We start from the raw sequence: 18,326 nt of genomic DNA, 5'->3' as shown, positions 1-18,326 counted from the left end.
GCTATTTAATACACGATTTTTGACAAGAGTGTTGAAACATTTATCAGGAAGGGTAAATACCCTGTAACCATCCTCAACCCCAACCACAGTCAGAGTTGATTCTAGCCTACATCCATTAGCGAACAGCCCAGGTGGTCTGCAGTTGCATATCTCGTATAGAGTTACCTACCCTTGTCCTACAACTGCACATGAGTGCATGCATGTGTGTAGGTACCTGCAGCTACAACTCCCTGTAGAAAATGTGCACAGTTGCACTTACGCTACTGGTGGTTACTCTCAAGGTTTCGAGGTACATGTACTGCAGAGATGTTTTCCATTAAAAGTGTTGATGAACGAATCATGTCAGCAAGGGTCCTATTTACAATTGTAAATTCAGATTATAAATTCTATTACATGTGTTACGGTGCTATAAATACATTCAAGCTATCACGGATAAAAAACACAACAATGTTGTGTGAGGAGGTGATAAGAGTTTGGCAGTTGTTTTGAAAGACAGACGGATCTTGATTGAGATATATGATGGCTTCTGCATACACAACATCCGTTTTTAAATCCTTGATTCTGCACTTTTCCTGGCTCTGTATATATGCAACAAACAGACAAATGTAGACTTCATTACATTCTTACTACCAGTAGTTATTGGGCGGTCAAGTATCCTAGTGGTAAAAGCGTTCACTCGTCATGCTTGAAGACCCAGGTTCGATTCCCGACATGAGTACAATGTGGTGTTCCTCACTGTGATATTGCTGGAATATTGCTAAAAGGTGTGTAAAACCATACTCACTCACTCCAGTAATTATAGTTTAGAAACAATCTGTTAATGAAATCACAAAAATCACAAAACAAGATTTAGATTTAAATTAGTAATATATTAGTGAATAAACAAACCATGTCATTAACATGAAATACTTTCTGATTCAATCAACAGAATAAAAGAGCAAATTGATATCATCATTATTATTCACATTACATGTATTATTGATTTAACATCACATACAGTGATCGAAATAAGCGACTGATCATAGGCCTGTGGCAGGTAGATCTCATTTCGGGCCTGTAGTTTCAAAGTTGTATGGGCCTTATGGCCTGCAGTAAATTTACACGTCAATTTATTTCTCACAATAAACTGCAGTTTTTTAAATGACGGCCTGAAGAGTTTGGTCAGTGCCTGCATTTTCTAAAGTCTATCGGTTTTAATGGCATAACGGCAATTTCAAATTCAAACTTTGATCACATGTATATCATTGATATAGCAATATGAATAGATAACATTTCTACTCCATATGCTGTCTTTACCAATAGCTCTCATTAGAACATACTGTAAACACAACCCATATTTTTATGACATTGTTTACAATTTATCAAGGTGCGTACATCCACTTTATATCATAATACAGTTTTCATACAACTAGTACTTTGAGATTACTATTTCGAAGAGATTAAAACCCTGGCATCATGTCAAGAAAATGGATATGAAATATGGGTCTAGTACACATCTTTAGCTAATTGTGCCTTGCCATAAATTAATTACTTCCCTGTGCAGGCGTAACATGATTAAAGCTGAAAGAAGTACCATACTATAACACTGTCTACATAGTTCACCCTGTTATGTAATTGCTTGCACTCTCCCAACAGCAGCAGAGGACCATATAGTACCGAAGAGACGGTAGCTGCAACAGATCTAATTCCATACCATGTGGGTAAGCTTGAATGGTGTCTATTTTAATAAACTAATTAGTTTTCTACAGCTTTTATGGTTTACTTTACACAGTCAAACAAATGTAGCCTGGACCATTTCAAGTGAAATCTTTGGGTTATTATACCGCCAAAAGGAACGCAAACCTAAGAAACATATAGAAAAGTGTGTACGTTAAGAAGAGATGTTTCCAATGAGTACCAATTAATGACAAAACTAACAATCAGTCAAGTGTTACCACAGAGTGTCTTTATTCTTATCATGATATGCTGCCATGATTTCCAAACTTTACAGGCTAATCCTGCACAAGACAAAAGGAGCATCTGGAGTCATGGATCCATGACGTCACATGTGGTGCGTTCATGAGTGTCGGTTTACACAACATACAAGTTTGTTTGTGCATCAAACCAATCTAATATCTCTTGAATATGAGTACTACTTCATATATACTACTCAAAAGAAGTTAAGGATCACCCAATTATTTTCTATTACTATAGTTTATCTTTCATGCCATTACAGATTAACAATAGTAATTTGAAAGAATCTGCTGATCCTTAACTTCTTCTGAGTAGTATATTAACCAACAAATATAGTATTCACGTTTCTTCTGTCGGTGAGTTTATTGGGTGACTATAACAAATAATGAGTTGGACTGTAAAATGTCCGTTTGTAGTCCAAAGCTCAGTCTTTGTGGACTATTGTGTAACAGTGTATGTGTGGAAGAATTGTTTTCTTTCGCTTTTAAAACATGTATATATGTAAGCATTTAGTCCATTGTAGCACACAGCTCCCAAAGGAACATTGGTCCAGGAGGGTAGCTGGATGGGTGATCGTGTTTGGCAAGCCTGACTCCTGAGTTTATGATGGCTCCAGTCCTGCCCCACACTGAAGTACATGCTGAGAAAGAAATTCTAATGCACACTGATCCATTGACTGGAGTAATAATGTCACACTTTGAGCATGCTTCAGGGTGTGGATTTGGTGCATTATAAAAATCCACATTATTATACATGTTATTATTATTTTATCTAGTTGATTCACTGTTGTGTAGACCCGTGAAGATTCCGGGGTAGAATAGGTCTTCAACAACCCATGCTTGCCGTAAAAGGGCGACTATGCTTGTCGTAAAAGGCGACTAACGAGATCGGGTGGTCAGGCTCGCTGACTTGGTTGATACATGTCATCGATCCCAATTGCGTGGATCAATGTTCATGCTGTCAGTCACTGGACTGTCTGGTCCAGACCTGATTATTTACAGACCGCCGTCATATAGCTGGAATATTGCTGGGTGCGGCGTAAAACAACAAACAAACAAAAAAACACTGTTGTGTAACCTTCTGCTATGAAGAATAAAAAAATGATAGTTAACTTGCTTCTGATTAATGTACACATTAATAACATTGCAAGTGTGAAATATTAATATGGGAGGTACCTTGGTGCAAGAAATTCAAACCCTTCTGCCAATCTTAGCTAGAATCATACCAGACACCATGCCAAGAGTCTTGCCAGGTTTACAAAGTTATATTATTTCAGCTTTTTAAATTTGGGAGTGATTAGGAAGTTAATCAAACAAGCATGGGGAACATCAACTCACATAAACCGATCCACTTTCAACTAATGGAAAATATTGCAAAATAAATCCTGGTTTGGTTGCTGTTTAATGTTGCACTCAGAAATATTCCAGCTGTATGACGTCAGTCTGTAAATATCAAGTCTGGATCAGACAATCCAGTGATTGACATCATGAGCATCGATCTACACTATTGGGACACGATGACATGCATCAGTCATGTCAGCGAGACTGACCAGCATTGGTTGCTGAAGATCAAGTCTAACCTGGATCTAATAAAAAAATCATGGTAGGGATATATACTAGCGTGTGTAGAAACATATAGAGTAGCAAGTGTATCTACCAGAGATGTACTTGCACTTACTGGGTAAAACAAATTTGAGTATTCAAAGACTGCTATTTCATCCTGAATGGCAATATGATACAGATCATGTTCTACCAAGGTATTACGTCAATACTTTCAGAAAAATATTATGGATGGATGTTTTACAGCATAGAAAATAATGATACAATCAGGATTTTAAGATAGCTAATTAGGCTTCTCTTATTGAATATCTTTAAAAAAATTGATGAATAAAATCAATGTGATCATCACTGGTTATCCATAGACACAAACAACAACAAACATTGTCGAAACTGTTCCACAATACATCCATCACTGCACACGACGACAGGCTTATATATAAAAACATGGGAATAACAGGGGCAGGTGCTAGCTTGGCTTTTTTTTCTTTAAAAAATCAGCAACAAATTAAGTGAAATATGCCAGTTTATGCAGTCTGCTGCTGGCAAAAGTACAGTCGTGACACTGCAGTAAATTTAGTAGAATATTAAAGGCTATATTTGCTGCCTCTTGAAGTCAAATATGTTGAAACAAACAGCTAATTACTACGTCGTAAATATTGCATTACTGACGATGCTACACCAAGGGCCACAACTGTGTAAATAATCAGTCGTGTTTGTTTTGGAAACATTTCAAACAGAAAATATAATAGAATCCTCAAAACTTGCTTGTAACAGATTATTCCTCAATCATTTCAAACATTATTTTGTTTCATAGCTTATACTGAGTTTGTTTTTCTGTAAAACACACACTTGATTTAGAAACGTCTCTAGTAAATGAATGAGTGAGTATGGCTTTACTCAATATGGAACTGGAATTACCATTGATAATATTGCTGGGGGGAACCAAGAATGGGATTAGAACATCTTTGGTGAGCAAATGCTTTACCCACTGGGCTAGTACCCAAACCTGAAAATTAATTGATAAGTTGAACCTTGACAAATTCATCCCACAAAATCCTGTGTGCAGATATATGGTTATCACAGTCATTGATTTACTTGTATTTAAAAACGTTCACATATGAATAAAAGGAACAAAACCTTTCCATAATCATAAGAAACCTCTACTAAAAGCAGAGTCAGTTATTCAATTCTGAATACACAATGAGCAGGTATGAATCACTATTAAATTAGTGATGATACAAGATGTTTGTGAAAAGGTGAGCAGATCCTGCCCCACCAGTGGCACCCATCACAAAGACATGCAAAGGCAAGCCAATTGATCCCCTGAAACAAACATGGGAACATATGGCACAAGTTGAAATCAGACATCATTTTTATCAAATTTGGAAATGTCCGCCACATGTCTGACATAAAAAGTCTTGAAAGCTTTACAAAGGCCTTAAATGTTGTAACCCTGTTAAAACAACTTTTGAGCAATATGCTCTTTTAAAAATCTTTTTGTCAAATTTAGAAATGTCCTCCACATGTCTGCCATACAACGTCTTAAAAGCTTCACTATGCCCTTGAATGTCGTAACCCTTTATAAAACAACATTTGAGAAATAGATTCTTTGAAAAATCTTCGAAACACACTACAAACATATGAGGTAACAAAGTACAACATATTGTATCATTTAAGTACCATCAACCTTCACCACAGAAATAGACCATCCACACAAACAGGCAAGTTTCCCTTTAGATAAAGTGTGTTGGGTTCACCATTGTCTGTTACCCTGGCAGGAAATATCCCAACCAGGCAATTTTGTCTGAATTACAAATTAATATCTATTTACATGAACAGACATACCACACAGAGTAGACACAAGAATACATGGCGCTGAGGAAAACTGGAAGCACTCACATATAATGGAAACAGCGGAGATAATTGTCCGTGCACATATAACTTTTTCCTGAACATATACCGCTGTGCAGTTGGTGCATGGGTTGCAGAAATATATATGTTGACTGCTTCTCATCACAATGTATTCCACAGTATGGTTTAATTATGTAATTAATTAGCACGTGTTCAAGTTTGTGATCCAGATGTGTTCGTATCAGAAAACGTTTGGTAACCTATCACCAGATGCAGGAAATTATTGGCAGGTTTTTCTCCGCTCTGAACAGTGCTTTCATATCGAGACTTGACCTCCATGCTACTCAATGGAATACCATGATCAACATCTAACATATCTTATTCCATCTGCGCATGTTTCACTTGCAAAATTCAGTTACAATATCCAGCAAGAAATACACAGGATTCTCAACATATGTCGACCATCCCAAGTGTGTTCAGTATCAAAAACAAGCTGAATGGCCTCGCTTTCATCCAATTCTTACTTTCCTGATACCATTTGCACCAGACTGACAGATATTGCAAGATTCATTTGTTTATTTTGCCAAAAAATGTGATTACAGGCAGCCCGGGAGTCTTAAATATTTGTAGGAAATCAAGTGCATTCTTGTAAACACTAAATGATCGAGTAATCTGGTCTAGTGCTTTTGATTACGGTATGTATTTAGTTTATTCACAAGTGATAAAGCTATCACACTGCCACCTCCTTTGAAATCTCTTCTTCATTATGAAATTGCTTCTCTTTCATGTATGAGATCTATCATCCATTAACCCTTAAACTATCATGACGTTTCTCATTTGACATAAATACAGTATACATTAAAAGTTGAATTTTGAAACAACATTAAAGTATCACATTTTTATAACAAATGAATAATTTGGGGCTTTAGGTAGAATGTTTATAATTGAAAAATGATGAAAACCATGTTTGGTGGATACATAGAGTTAATAACACATAATATTCACATGTGACTTATAATTAAACTATCACTGATCAAAGAAAGCTGATGGTATGGAGTATATTATTCTTTTGAACATCTTTAGGACTATCTGACAAAAGTTAATAATTTTTACTTTGAAATCAGCAGCTTTCTTAAATTTGGCAGTGTATCTATTGAAGATGTATCATCAAATTTTTGTTCGGAGTTTTTTATGTGAAAAAATTGGAGTGATGAATAGTACATCTCATGCATCAAAGAAGTTTGTTGAAAATCAATAGCATAAATTAATATGTTCAAGTAATTTTGCCATTGCCATACATCAAATTCAAGAAATGTCATTTTATCATCTTATAAGATTAAATTCACATCCCTTAAAAACATATTTAAAAAAATAAATTTATCAAGAGAAATAGGCCTACGTGCAATCTCTTTTAATGTCATGGATAATTCCATTGGGACTGTCTCAAATCACAGCTGTATTGCATCAAGTGAAACAATGCCTTGACAAAAAAAGGCCCATCATATTGCCATGTATGAGTGAGCAGTTGCAAAATCAATTTATTGATTGTGGAGTCTCTTCACAGCAATTCAAAGATGGCTGTGACTGAAACACCATCTCATGACAAATGGACAAAGTGGCACTGGTGCTTTCACCTTGTAGTTTCCCAGCTTTGAGGGCAACTAGGGACCTATTTGACGCAATACTAACCCAGAGAGTCTGTCTTAACTGAATATCTTCACTTCCATGGGCGGTAACAGGCTTGGCTATTGTCTATGCTGTGTTTGATGTGGAATTAATTCCCATTAGTGAGAAAATGACATGTTCCAGAACAGGAAAAAGTGGATATAAAACTCTAAGTCATTAAGTTTTGTCTTCAGCCAATGATTCTTTGTTTTTGTCAATCAAAATGACAAACAGCTAGATCAGTGACTTGCTGACCTACAATACTTAGAGCACAATGCGCAGGAATAATTATTCTACCAAGAATTTTTAATCAAGAAACTAATACAATCTGGGAGACTCAAGTAACCTTTAATTAAAGACCAACTTTTTTATATCTCTTTTCCTATCAGTTCAACTTATGAAAGAAAGATGTATTCTTATCTTGTATCAACCAAAAACAAAATCAATAAATCATAAAACAAGAAAGAAACATTTATCTCATCTTGGTAGAAGTTCATGTGAATCAATGCCACTATGCTGGAGTGTCAATACATATATTTTTATACTTATCCATTTAGTACTCTAGGTGCCATTACACCAACTATCTGGGTGTTGGGCACTTCATGCATACACACACGCAAAGTAAGTAGGATTTTGTAGTAAGTCAATATTGTTCTTCTTATTAAAAGCAGTTAAATACACCAGACTTTCTGTTAAATAAGTATCAGAGCTTTGCCTTAAAATAACATATCCCTTCTCAGACCTTTGATTCAATTCTGACGGGGCATGTAGGGCTCCTCTTACCACTTGTGATCCTAACATCAATACGTCAATATAATCTTGGAGTTATTCATGATGTGGCGATCCTCAGTTTCACGTAATCACATCCTTCATGATCAAGGGTGTTACTTGCAACATCTTCTCGTATGGGAATGAAAGTTACTGATTATAAAACATGTTTTTCAAATTTCTCAAATTGTACATATTCCATATTGCTGGCATAGTGGTATTACTCAACAAATGTTTTGGCATATGTTGCTGTTAGAAATCAGAAAACAGCTGAAATATAAAATAATAAATGTTGTTATATCAAATTACATCCAGTGAAATAATCCAGATATTCAAAAGCCTGCTTCTTCTGTCATAACGTATTGATTTCCATAACATGCTGCTTGGATGGGTTCCTATCATTAACTATGGCCACAATCCTGAGAAATGTTATTTGGCTGACGGGTGTGGTGAACACTTGATGCAATGTACAAATACTGTCATAATAGTTATTCATGTGTGATGATATTTCATTTTTGTTGCACCCATCACTATTGGTGCCCATGATAACAAACACCATGGGACAGAATAAGGTTTTATCTTTCAATATAGTTTTGACATGTAAATCAAATTACTCCTATCATTTAAAACAGGATGTCAAATATTGAATTCCGCAACAAAATGTAACAGAATTATTTACCTGGCAAATATCTGAGAGATATAGGAAGGACTATTGGGGAAATGTTCTATTGATAAAAGTTAATATACTATCACAAGGCTATTGATATATGATAGTTTCTTGTTTTTATTTGACATGGTGTAAAACTCACTCAGTTGGTTGCTGTTTGTTTAATGAAACACTCAGCAATATTCCAGCTACCGGTACATGAGAGCAGTCTGTTAATAATCGGGACTGGACCAGACAATCCAATGATTGATATTGTAAGCAACGACCCAAACCGTCAAGGTATGAGGACAGTGCTATCAACCAAGTCACCGACCTTGACCTCCTGATCCATTTCATCACCTTTTAAAACCAGTAAAGGTTGCTGGGTACCAAGAATAAACTGTAATCACCACCGGGGACAGTAGTTGCTGAAAAGGGTGGCATGGAATTACCGGTAGAGCTTGACCGAGACTTTCAGCAAATCAGCAGTCCTATCAAGGTTGTTTTTTAATACAATAAAACCCCTCTTTTTCAATCTGTCAACTCAATATTTCCTGATCTTTTTAACCTAGCAATGAAATTATGAAAACGTCAGAGAGAAAATGTCCCATTTGACACATGAAACAGCATGCAATCCTAGACTGGAACTGACCATGACACCTCGGAGCAAACCCCTGTCCAAATTAACCTTCCAGCAACCTGCTGAGAAAATGGGGTATAATATTGACGTAAGGTGAGGTGTTTGGAGTCAACCATTGTGTTCAAGATCATAGCACTAATATAGTGACATGCATGTGTAGCAGGGCGTGGAGTCATCCCACAGATGACATCCTAACCTTGTCACCTTGCTGACAGGGTTAACCTCTTTGGTCATGTGGACAAGGCGTCCGACCTCTGATCAGAAGGTCTGTGGTTCAAATCCCATCACGGGACTCGGAAATTTTATGGCCACTACATTGGCGCCCAACGTGGGGCCTGAGCACGTTCATATAAAATTTGATCAAAATAAGCCTCAGTACTCTACTATGCGGCCCGGGACGTGCCTTCTGTTGACGGGGAAGTGTGTAGCAGGACGTGGAGTCATCCCACAGATGACATCCTAACCTTGTCACCTTGCTGACAGGGTTAACCTCTTTGGTCATGTGGACAAGGCGTCCGACCTCTGATCAGAAGGTCTGTGGTTCGAATCCCATCACGGGACTTGGTAAATTTTATGGCCGCTACACATGCATGTGTATGTGTTGCTGATTGTACTAGTTTTGACTTTTGCTGATTTTTATAGCATTAGCCCACTGACATACCATGCCACAGTTTAACATGGATACCCAATGGACACAGTACACAGAGCCAACCAGTCCTTATTTTATCCCCTTAATGCTTAGCACCAGCAAGGTAACAAGAAGTACCATCTTTAATGTCTTTTGGTATGATGTGGTAGGGGGATCGAACCCCGGACCTTCTGCTCTCCAGGCAGATCTGTCCATGCAGTGCTACACTAACATACAGATATGGAAATTCCTAAATGGATACATTATAATTGACATGTTTCTCTGGGGATGGCGTAACTGCTGTTAATGTCAATATATTTGCATTTTGTATTTCTTTATCGATGTAAACTAGTGATGTTTCAGTCTAATTCTGTATCAATTCGATGGTTGTTCGATAAATGGTGACACCCCTAGTGAGAAACATACTTTATTTTATTGCTTTATTGACTTTACTGACAAGCTATAAGAGGAAACTGACAACACCTTTCAAATTGAACGTCAGCATCCTAAATGTGAAACCTAGGATATATACAGAGTAATGACTCCAAGTTATGAACCATGTGATACCAGATAAACATGCTATTTTGATCCCACTGGTCTATACTTTAGTACACCACATCCTGATGAATATTTTAGTTACCCTATTATGTCCTTTGCTGCATTCCATTGAATATGATTACCTTTTCTATTTCCTGTGTTGTATTTGCAAAGAGTGCCATGAAATTTTGTATTAGGAAAGTATTCAGAACTTCCTTTTCACCATATTCCTATTCCAGTTCAAACTGAAATGACTGTTTGATGTTTTTATGGGTCATAAGCTTCTGATGATATTTGCACATTTTCACACTGAATGATCGAAGTTCAAAATGGGGCTCTGCCGTTATTATCTCCCGAGATCACAAATGACTTAAAAAATCAATAACAATTGTCATTATTTTCAATATTGAGACCTTTGATGCATTGCGTCATGTAAGCGTGTTTTCCATAATACTCATCAGTTGGAACAATCACATTGTCACGGTATGCTTGGATCCCCGAATTGTGCTTTTAATACTACATAGCTGTCATATGGACCACTGATTTAAATACGAACAAAAGATGTTTTGTTTTCATAAAAGCGTGATACTGTTAAGTGAAACCCACGTTATATGCCCTTGTTATTACACTGTTGGGAGATGTATGTATAAATTATTGATTTGACTAAAAACAATCTTATTATTGTTGGAGTAGCTGGCCCATATATCAAAGAGAATTCCTTGATCATTATACTAATTTACATACCTCTCTAAACTCAGACCATTCACAACAAAATCTGCATGTAGTTTACGAAGTAGTGTATTTTACACATCGACCATTTCAATTCATTGCCATAGAAACTAATTGAAATAATCGGGAAATTGAAAACCTTAACTGAAAAAAAAAAATAAATCAATACCTCCAATGGTCTTTGCTAAACCTATACAAAACAATTGTTTCATTCCCATTTCAAAATGAACATCAAAATGAATTTCAAAATACAATATTCTATTCTAATAATCTGTAAAAAGCAACCAACAGCAGCATGATTTCAAAAGGTAGCTAATGTAATGAAATATAAAATAATAATTAGATTGATGTTAAAAAACAACAGAAGTCTTAATATTGGGGATTGTGTTAGTCTAACTAAATATTCCATAAGATGACAGTTGAAATGATATGAAATATATCATCACTGACTCTTTAAGCTAGCAACAAAAGAACTACTTCTGTGACTGAAAAGGTAAGGCACTGTCTTCAAACAAAGACAGAATGACAGCTCTTTGGGGTATATAGGTAATAAATGACTTATGAATAAATAATTAAACCAACAATGACATGGCTCTGGGTTCCGCCAAGACATTGAGTGGAACTGCTTGTGAACAATGACATATCCCCAGGTAGATATGCGATATGCCAAGAATATTTGTTTGTTGGGCTAATAGAGTCATCAGGGACTCTAAACGAGAGTTACTGTCATACTACAATTGTGTCTTTAGTTCAAGATGCTAGATGTATGTCATATTGGGAATTACAAACTCCTGTGACTTCACTGAACTAAATGATGACCATTCCTCAGGGATCAGTTACAACTGCATCCTACACATTGTCCCAATGTCTGTGTTCCTGCTGGAACGTTGCCGGGGGCACCAGATGTTCTGGAGGCATCTAAATACTTGTTTCACTTAACACGGCGCATTCAGAAATTTAGCCACTAAATTTAAGCCTTTTTAAGGCCTTTTCAAGACAATGATCACACTCTTCAAGGCTACAAATGAAGACCAAAAGTGTGCTTTTGAACAGATTTATTAAGACATACAATCGATTTTGCTTTATCAAAGACATACAATCGACTCTGCTTTTATCATACAATCGACTCTGCTTTTAGCAGAGATTTCTTGTGGCAAAGGGTTTTGTCGCTTATATTTCATAGTTGAAATGGCTCCATTTGTCCCTCCCAATGCACTATCAAAATATTCAAGTCCACGCACCAGTGTTTCAAGGTTACTTATTGATTTAGGACTTATCTGTTTCTATATGATGTCAGTCAAAAAAAAGAAAAAGTATTTATTTAACAGCAGAGTTAACTATGGGCTAGACTCTCAAATTATCGGAGGGCATTTCAAAATTTGATGCATCAGTGATACAAATTATGTCTGATGCAATTTCCTATTTCGACTTATACTATATGTTGTCATGTTTTTTCAGATTCACAATTACCTTGCCTTTGCATATGTTTGTGATGGAATCATACAATGGACTCACAGAGTTTTAGCAAAGATTTCTTATGATATTGGAAAGGGTTTTGGCGCTTTTATTTTCAAGCCAGTGTGAACCATGTTGCATTTCATCGTGACTTGTATGGAAAGCTTAACATTTATATATTCTGTCTGTAATTAAGCTTCTCAGCACACACGCATCATGATGATCAGACTGAAGCGCTGACTATTGACACGTCTCTGATTTGTAGATCTGTGAGGAACAAATGCTCTCAGATCATCACAATGATATATATGACAGGCTCTGTAGGACAGTTAAGCTTTCATGCAGCTAGTTAAAAAAGCAGCTAGAATATAAGCTGGAGCGTGCATGGCAATGTAAGTCAGTTGGGTTATTATCAAACGTCAACAGAAATGGTATGCAAACTAACTGTTCTTACATTGCGCATTGAGCATGTCCCTCAGTGATGTAGATTTTGCTTCATATAAATAGCCTTATTATCATCATTATTATTATTATTATTATCATCATTATAAATATTATTATCATGAAATACTAATAAAGAAATATTCACTTTAAGGAACAAGTTGAATGGAAAACAGTCGAAACACATTGGGATATTTTTGTTGTGTTGGTCACGTGAGTATATATGGTTTTCCAGTCCTTTTAGTATGGAATATTCCAGCAATATCACCATGGACGACACCATGAATGGGATTCGCACATAAACCAATACACTGACAAGAAATAAATATGGTAAAAAAATGTATGCCTATTTCTCAACTTCTGGGCACAATCACGCATGCTCTTTCTGAAGATTGTCACCACTGGGTCAATATATGCTCAACTTTTTACAAACAACTTTTATCATCACTATTTGGTATTGATTTATATACACATACTAATGATAGATTTAGAATCACACAATGGACTCTGATTTCAGCAGACATTTCTTTTGATCACGGAAATGGTTTTATCACTTTTATTCTACACTTTAACCACAAGGCTGCCTGTCTAAATGATTTTGTCAGGTAAGAGCCAAAATTCCATTGTAATTTTACACTAATGCATTTGTTACAATTACTGCAGTGCTTCTGCTGGTGTCCCAGGGTTATATCATGACAGAACATTTATACTAAGTTTTCATATAATAATTAGATCCACAACAAGTGCTTTTATGAGTTATCATGGTGTAACATTTATACAACATTTCATATAATTATAGCAAGTAATACATATCATCATATACAAAATATCAGTAGTTTCAGTTATAGCTTTTTAGATAGATGTTAGTCTCAGGTAACGAGAACACATCTCCTAGGCATACTCTTCAATAAGACAAAAGTTATGTCTACATAGTTTAATAGATTTAAAGCTTTTAGATAGATGCTAGCCTAAGGTAACAAGATCCCACCTCCCAGACATACTAATCAATAAGACAAAAGTTATGTCTACATAGTTTAATAGATTTAAAGCTTTTAGATAGATGCTAGCCTAAGGTAACAAGATCCCATCTCCCAGACATACTAATCAATAAGACAAAAGTTATGTCTACATAGTTTAATAGATTTAAAGCTTTTAGATAAATACTAGCCTAAGGTATCAAGATCCCATCTCCCAGACATAATATCTAATAAGACAAGAGATATGTCTCGTAGTCCTATAGATTGGCTTGAACTATTTTATTTAAGAAAATCTGTCAACACCTATATTAGAATAACATTCAACAATTACTTCAATTTAGACTCATTAAGGATTAGCCCCCATACAAGCTTGTCTATAGTGATACCATAATCTCTTTCCAAGCACTCAGTGCATATGTCAACAAGATTAGTGCCACTTCAACAGGATTAACAGGATTAAGTATTCCCCTCTGTCTAACCATTCATTAACCATAGGGCAACACCCAATTGTGTATCAACCAACCATATTCCTTTTTATTGTTCTAAGTTTTGTTAAATACATACAGAAGCAAAATGTTAAGCAGAAGGGGTTTGACGCTCATACCAAGCAGATCTCTCTCCCACAGCCCAGAGGGTTGTACTGACTCTCTGTGGCACCCTCAGCTATTTTCTAAGATAATGTAAATTGTTCATTGTTCTTGTAAATAAAATTGTGATTATTCTCCTGTGACTCCAGCTCTTTGCTGACTAATTCCCCCAAGAAAACCAGCACGTCATTTGGAAGGTTTTGTTCATCCGAACAGGACCATAATAATTATCTGCCATCAATTGTTACAAATGAGAAACTAATACTTACCAGGTGTGTAACGATCTACGTCACACCTCATACACAATAACAGGAAGGCTATATCATCATGTGTTATACATTACATTTAATTTATATGCATATCCTCTGTCAATATCATGAGCATAATAATTCTGGATACTTAAATAACAAAAATATCCAAAATATTGCCAAACAGTCAACACTAAATAATACTTGATTAGAATAATTTCAGGTGATATTCTATTTTTACTTTGAAAACTAAAATAAATGTTAATTTCAGTTCAAGTATTTGCCCATTACGTGTAGAGCTCATGACAGCTTGTTGAAATATGACTGGTTGATAATGGCAAATAGAATATGAAATTGGGACCTTAAGCAGATGTAATAAATGCAGTGCTGGGTATTGTGCTTCAATTATTGAACAACAGGTGTGACATCCCCACCAATTATAGCGTTTATCACAAAATGTTTGTCTGATATATATGTAAGTGGGAAAACAGAGCATGTATTAATATTGTTGTGTTTTTCCAGCAGCACAATACTCATTGTATTGTACCTATTATATACATGTAGTGTTAAATATTTTGTACATGTTTTGGAATTTCATCACAAGCTATTTACAGATTTTAGAAACTTCAATTAAAATTTTCATTATAAAAGTACAAATGAACTTACTTCTAGTGCGTCATGGTTGAGTACATTTTTATAGGTGAAATTTCTCATTTAAAATTAAAATAAATGAAACGTTGGTTTGTTGACTTTCATCTCAACCAAATACGACCGCCTCTGTGGTCTAGTAGTAGAGCATAAAAACAACTTCAGAGAAAACTGCAGTACAGTTCAGACCACAGTATCACATTTGCTATCAATGTCCAGCTATCATCAGACTTATGTGAGCATGGTATATTTTCTGCTTGCATATCATGAAGGTAAAGGTTGGTTACTGGTCCCACAGGAAACAGATTAGGTATCTGTAGGTTGTATGTACAGCCTACAGTGTTGGAGATACCACCACTTGAATCCACTTGGTTTTATTTCACTCATCACTGTTAGCACAACACCTATCATAAATCCCATGCTTACATCCATAATATGGACTTATGCATGTAGTATCACTAATATTGCTGTAGAATGAGACCCTTGACATGGTTCCACCAAGTGATCTTAGCACTAAGACTAACGTAAGTCGAGTCAAAGTATGGGAGTTACGAGAATTTCATACGATAGCTTTCCACCAAGGGATCGTTACAGAGTACTACGACTATCGTAAGTCATTGTAAAAGTATGTGAGATACGATAAATGTTTTGTAAGATCGATCTCTTTGTGGAATAAGACCAATATTCATCATTCACTTCAAATACATACATACGTTATACAGCAGATTCAACATAATTGTTCGGATCTGAATCCACGATCACAGGATTTTGGCATGCCTAGGGGACACAACTCTGCACAGAGAATTGCAGCACCTTTCACGACTGGGCAACGCTCAGTTACAATAGATGCAAGCAAAACAATGACAACTGAACCTTCTTCTCTTGTTTGTATTTAGTAGTCATCAAGACCAGCTATTTCTTATCTTAGTCGATTCTTGGAGGGAGAAGGTGAACGGTTACAGGAGTACTACCCTGGTTTCTGCACCGGGATTAGATAATATTACCAAAAACAAAACTATATTTGATAATTTCTATTTAAGGTCATGAAGTAGATATGAGCACAAATGATGTTTCCATTCAGATGTTTGATATCAACCTTGTTCCTGTGATAACATCCAGCTGGAAAATTGGTCCTAACTGTCAATATTCAGTTGATTTGGTAAACATCAGTACCCATTCTTTGGACATGATGTAATTGCTGCCACCTACCTGAGAGTGCCACAGAGATGACGAGGAAGACGATGAGCTGTAGTAGACGACAATATAGTGAACTGATCACCTGCCACGCCCGGCAGATGCTACTCTTTGGCTGACCGGCCTCAAACCTCATCTTTGGCGGTCAACACTCATCAGACCACTGGTAAAATCCCACAGCAGGTCAGATTGTAGTAAGAAGTATCCAAAGATTGTCACTTGACCCGGATTACTTTGTCACATTTCAGTTCTGAAAAAGAGATTACATATATTACAACATCATCAACATCAGATTGATGCAGCTCAGAGTATAAGCACAGCCAATGAGAGGGTAAATGGGGTTTTACACCATCAGTGTCGGAGGTGTATAAGCACAGCCAGTGAGAGGGTAAATGGGGTTTTACACCATCAGTGTCGGAGGTGTATAAGCACAGCCAGTGAGAGGGTAAATCAGGTTTTATACCATCAGTGTTGGAGGTGTATAAGCACAGCCAGTGAGAAGGTAAATGGGGTTTTATACCATCAGTGTTGGAGGTGTATAAGCACAGCCAGTGAGAGGGTAAATCAGGTTTCATACCATCAGTTTTGGAGGTGTATAAGCACAGCCAGTGAGAGGCTAAATGGGGTTTTATACCATCAGTGTCGGAGGTGTATAAGCACAGCCAGTGAGAGGGTAAATGGGGTTTTATACCATCAGTGTTGGAGGTGTATAAGCACAGCCAGTGAGAGGGTAAATCAGGTTTCATACCATCAGTTTTGGAGGTGTATAAGCACAGCCAGTGAGAGGCTAAATGGGGTTTTATACCATCAGTGTCGGAGGTGTATAAGCACAGCCAGTGAGAGGGTAAATGGGGTTTTATACCATCAGTGACGGAGGTGTATAAGCACAGCCAGCGAGAAGGTAAATGGGGATTCATACCATCAGTGTTGGAGGTGTATAAGCACAGTCAATGAGAAGATAAATGGGGTTTCATACCATCAGTGTCGGAGGTGTATAAGCACAGTCAATGAGAAAATAAATGGGGTTTCATACCATCAGTGTTGGAGGTGTATAAGCACAGCCAGTGAGAGGGTAAATAGGGGATTCATACCATCAGTGTTGGAGGTGTATAAGCACAGTCAATGAGAAGATAAATGGGGTTTCATACCATCAGTGTCGGAGGTGTATAAGCACAGTCAATGAGAAAATAAATGGGGTTTCATACCATCAGTGTTGGAGGTGTATAAGCACAGCCAATGAGAAGATAAATGGGGTTTCATACCCTCAGTGTCGGAGGTGTATAAGCACAGTCAATGAGAAGATAAATGGGGTTTTATACCATCAGTGTTGGAGGTGTATAAGCACAGCCAGTGTAAAGGTTATTCGGCTTTTATACCATCAGTGTTGGAGGTGTATAAGCACAGCCAGTGTAAAGGTTATTCGGCTTTTATACCATCAGTGTTGGAGGTGTATAGAGAGGGTAAATCGGGTTTTATACCATCAGTGTTGGAGGTGTATAAGCACAGCCAATGAGAAGATAAATGGGGTTTCATACCCTCAGTGTCGGAGGTGTATAAGCACAGTCAATGAGAAGATAAATGGGGTTTTATACCATCAGTGTTGGAGGTGTATAAGCACAGCCAGTGTAAAGGTTATTTGGCTTTTATACCATCAGTGTTGGAGGTGCATAAGCACAGTCAATGAGAAGATAAATGGGGTTTCATACCATCAGTGTCAGAGGTGTATAAGCACAGCCAATGAGAAAATAAATGGGGTTTCATACCATCAGTGTCGGAGGTGAATAAGCACAGCCAGTGAGA

General features: G+C 36.7%; 1 protein-coding gene across 6 annotated transcripts in view; it reads right to left on the bottom strand.

Moving 5' to 3' along the window:
• LOC124136674 (zwei Ig domain protein zig-8-like) overlaps positions 1-18,326 on the bottom strand; it is a 429,679-nt gene that overhangs the window by 124,940 nt on the left and 286,413 nt on the right. For all 6 annotated transcript variants that reach the window (XM_046502651.2, XM_048401631.1, XM_048401677.1 and 3 more), the window contains one exon: positions 16,542-16,776. In XM_046502651.2, coding sequence (XP_046358607.1) covers positions 16,542-16,662 — 121 coding nt within the window. In that variant the 5' untranslated portion in view covers positions 16,663-16,776. The remainder of the gene's footprint in view (positions 1-16,541; positions 16,777-18,326) is intronic.

The sequence above is a fragment of the Haliotis rufescens genome, unplaced genomic scaffold (genome assembly GCF_023055435.1).
Source record: "Haliotis rufescens isolate VD_foot unplaced genomic scaffold, xgHalRufe1.0.p SCAF_1, whole genome shotgun sequence".
Lineage (NCBI taxonomy): Eukaryota > Metazoa > Mollusca > Gastropoda > Lepetellida > Haliotidae > Haliotis > Haliotis rufescens.
Note: the sequence above shows the minus strand (reverse complement) of the source record. Positions and strands in the feature narration are given on the sequence as shown.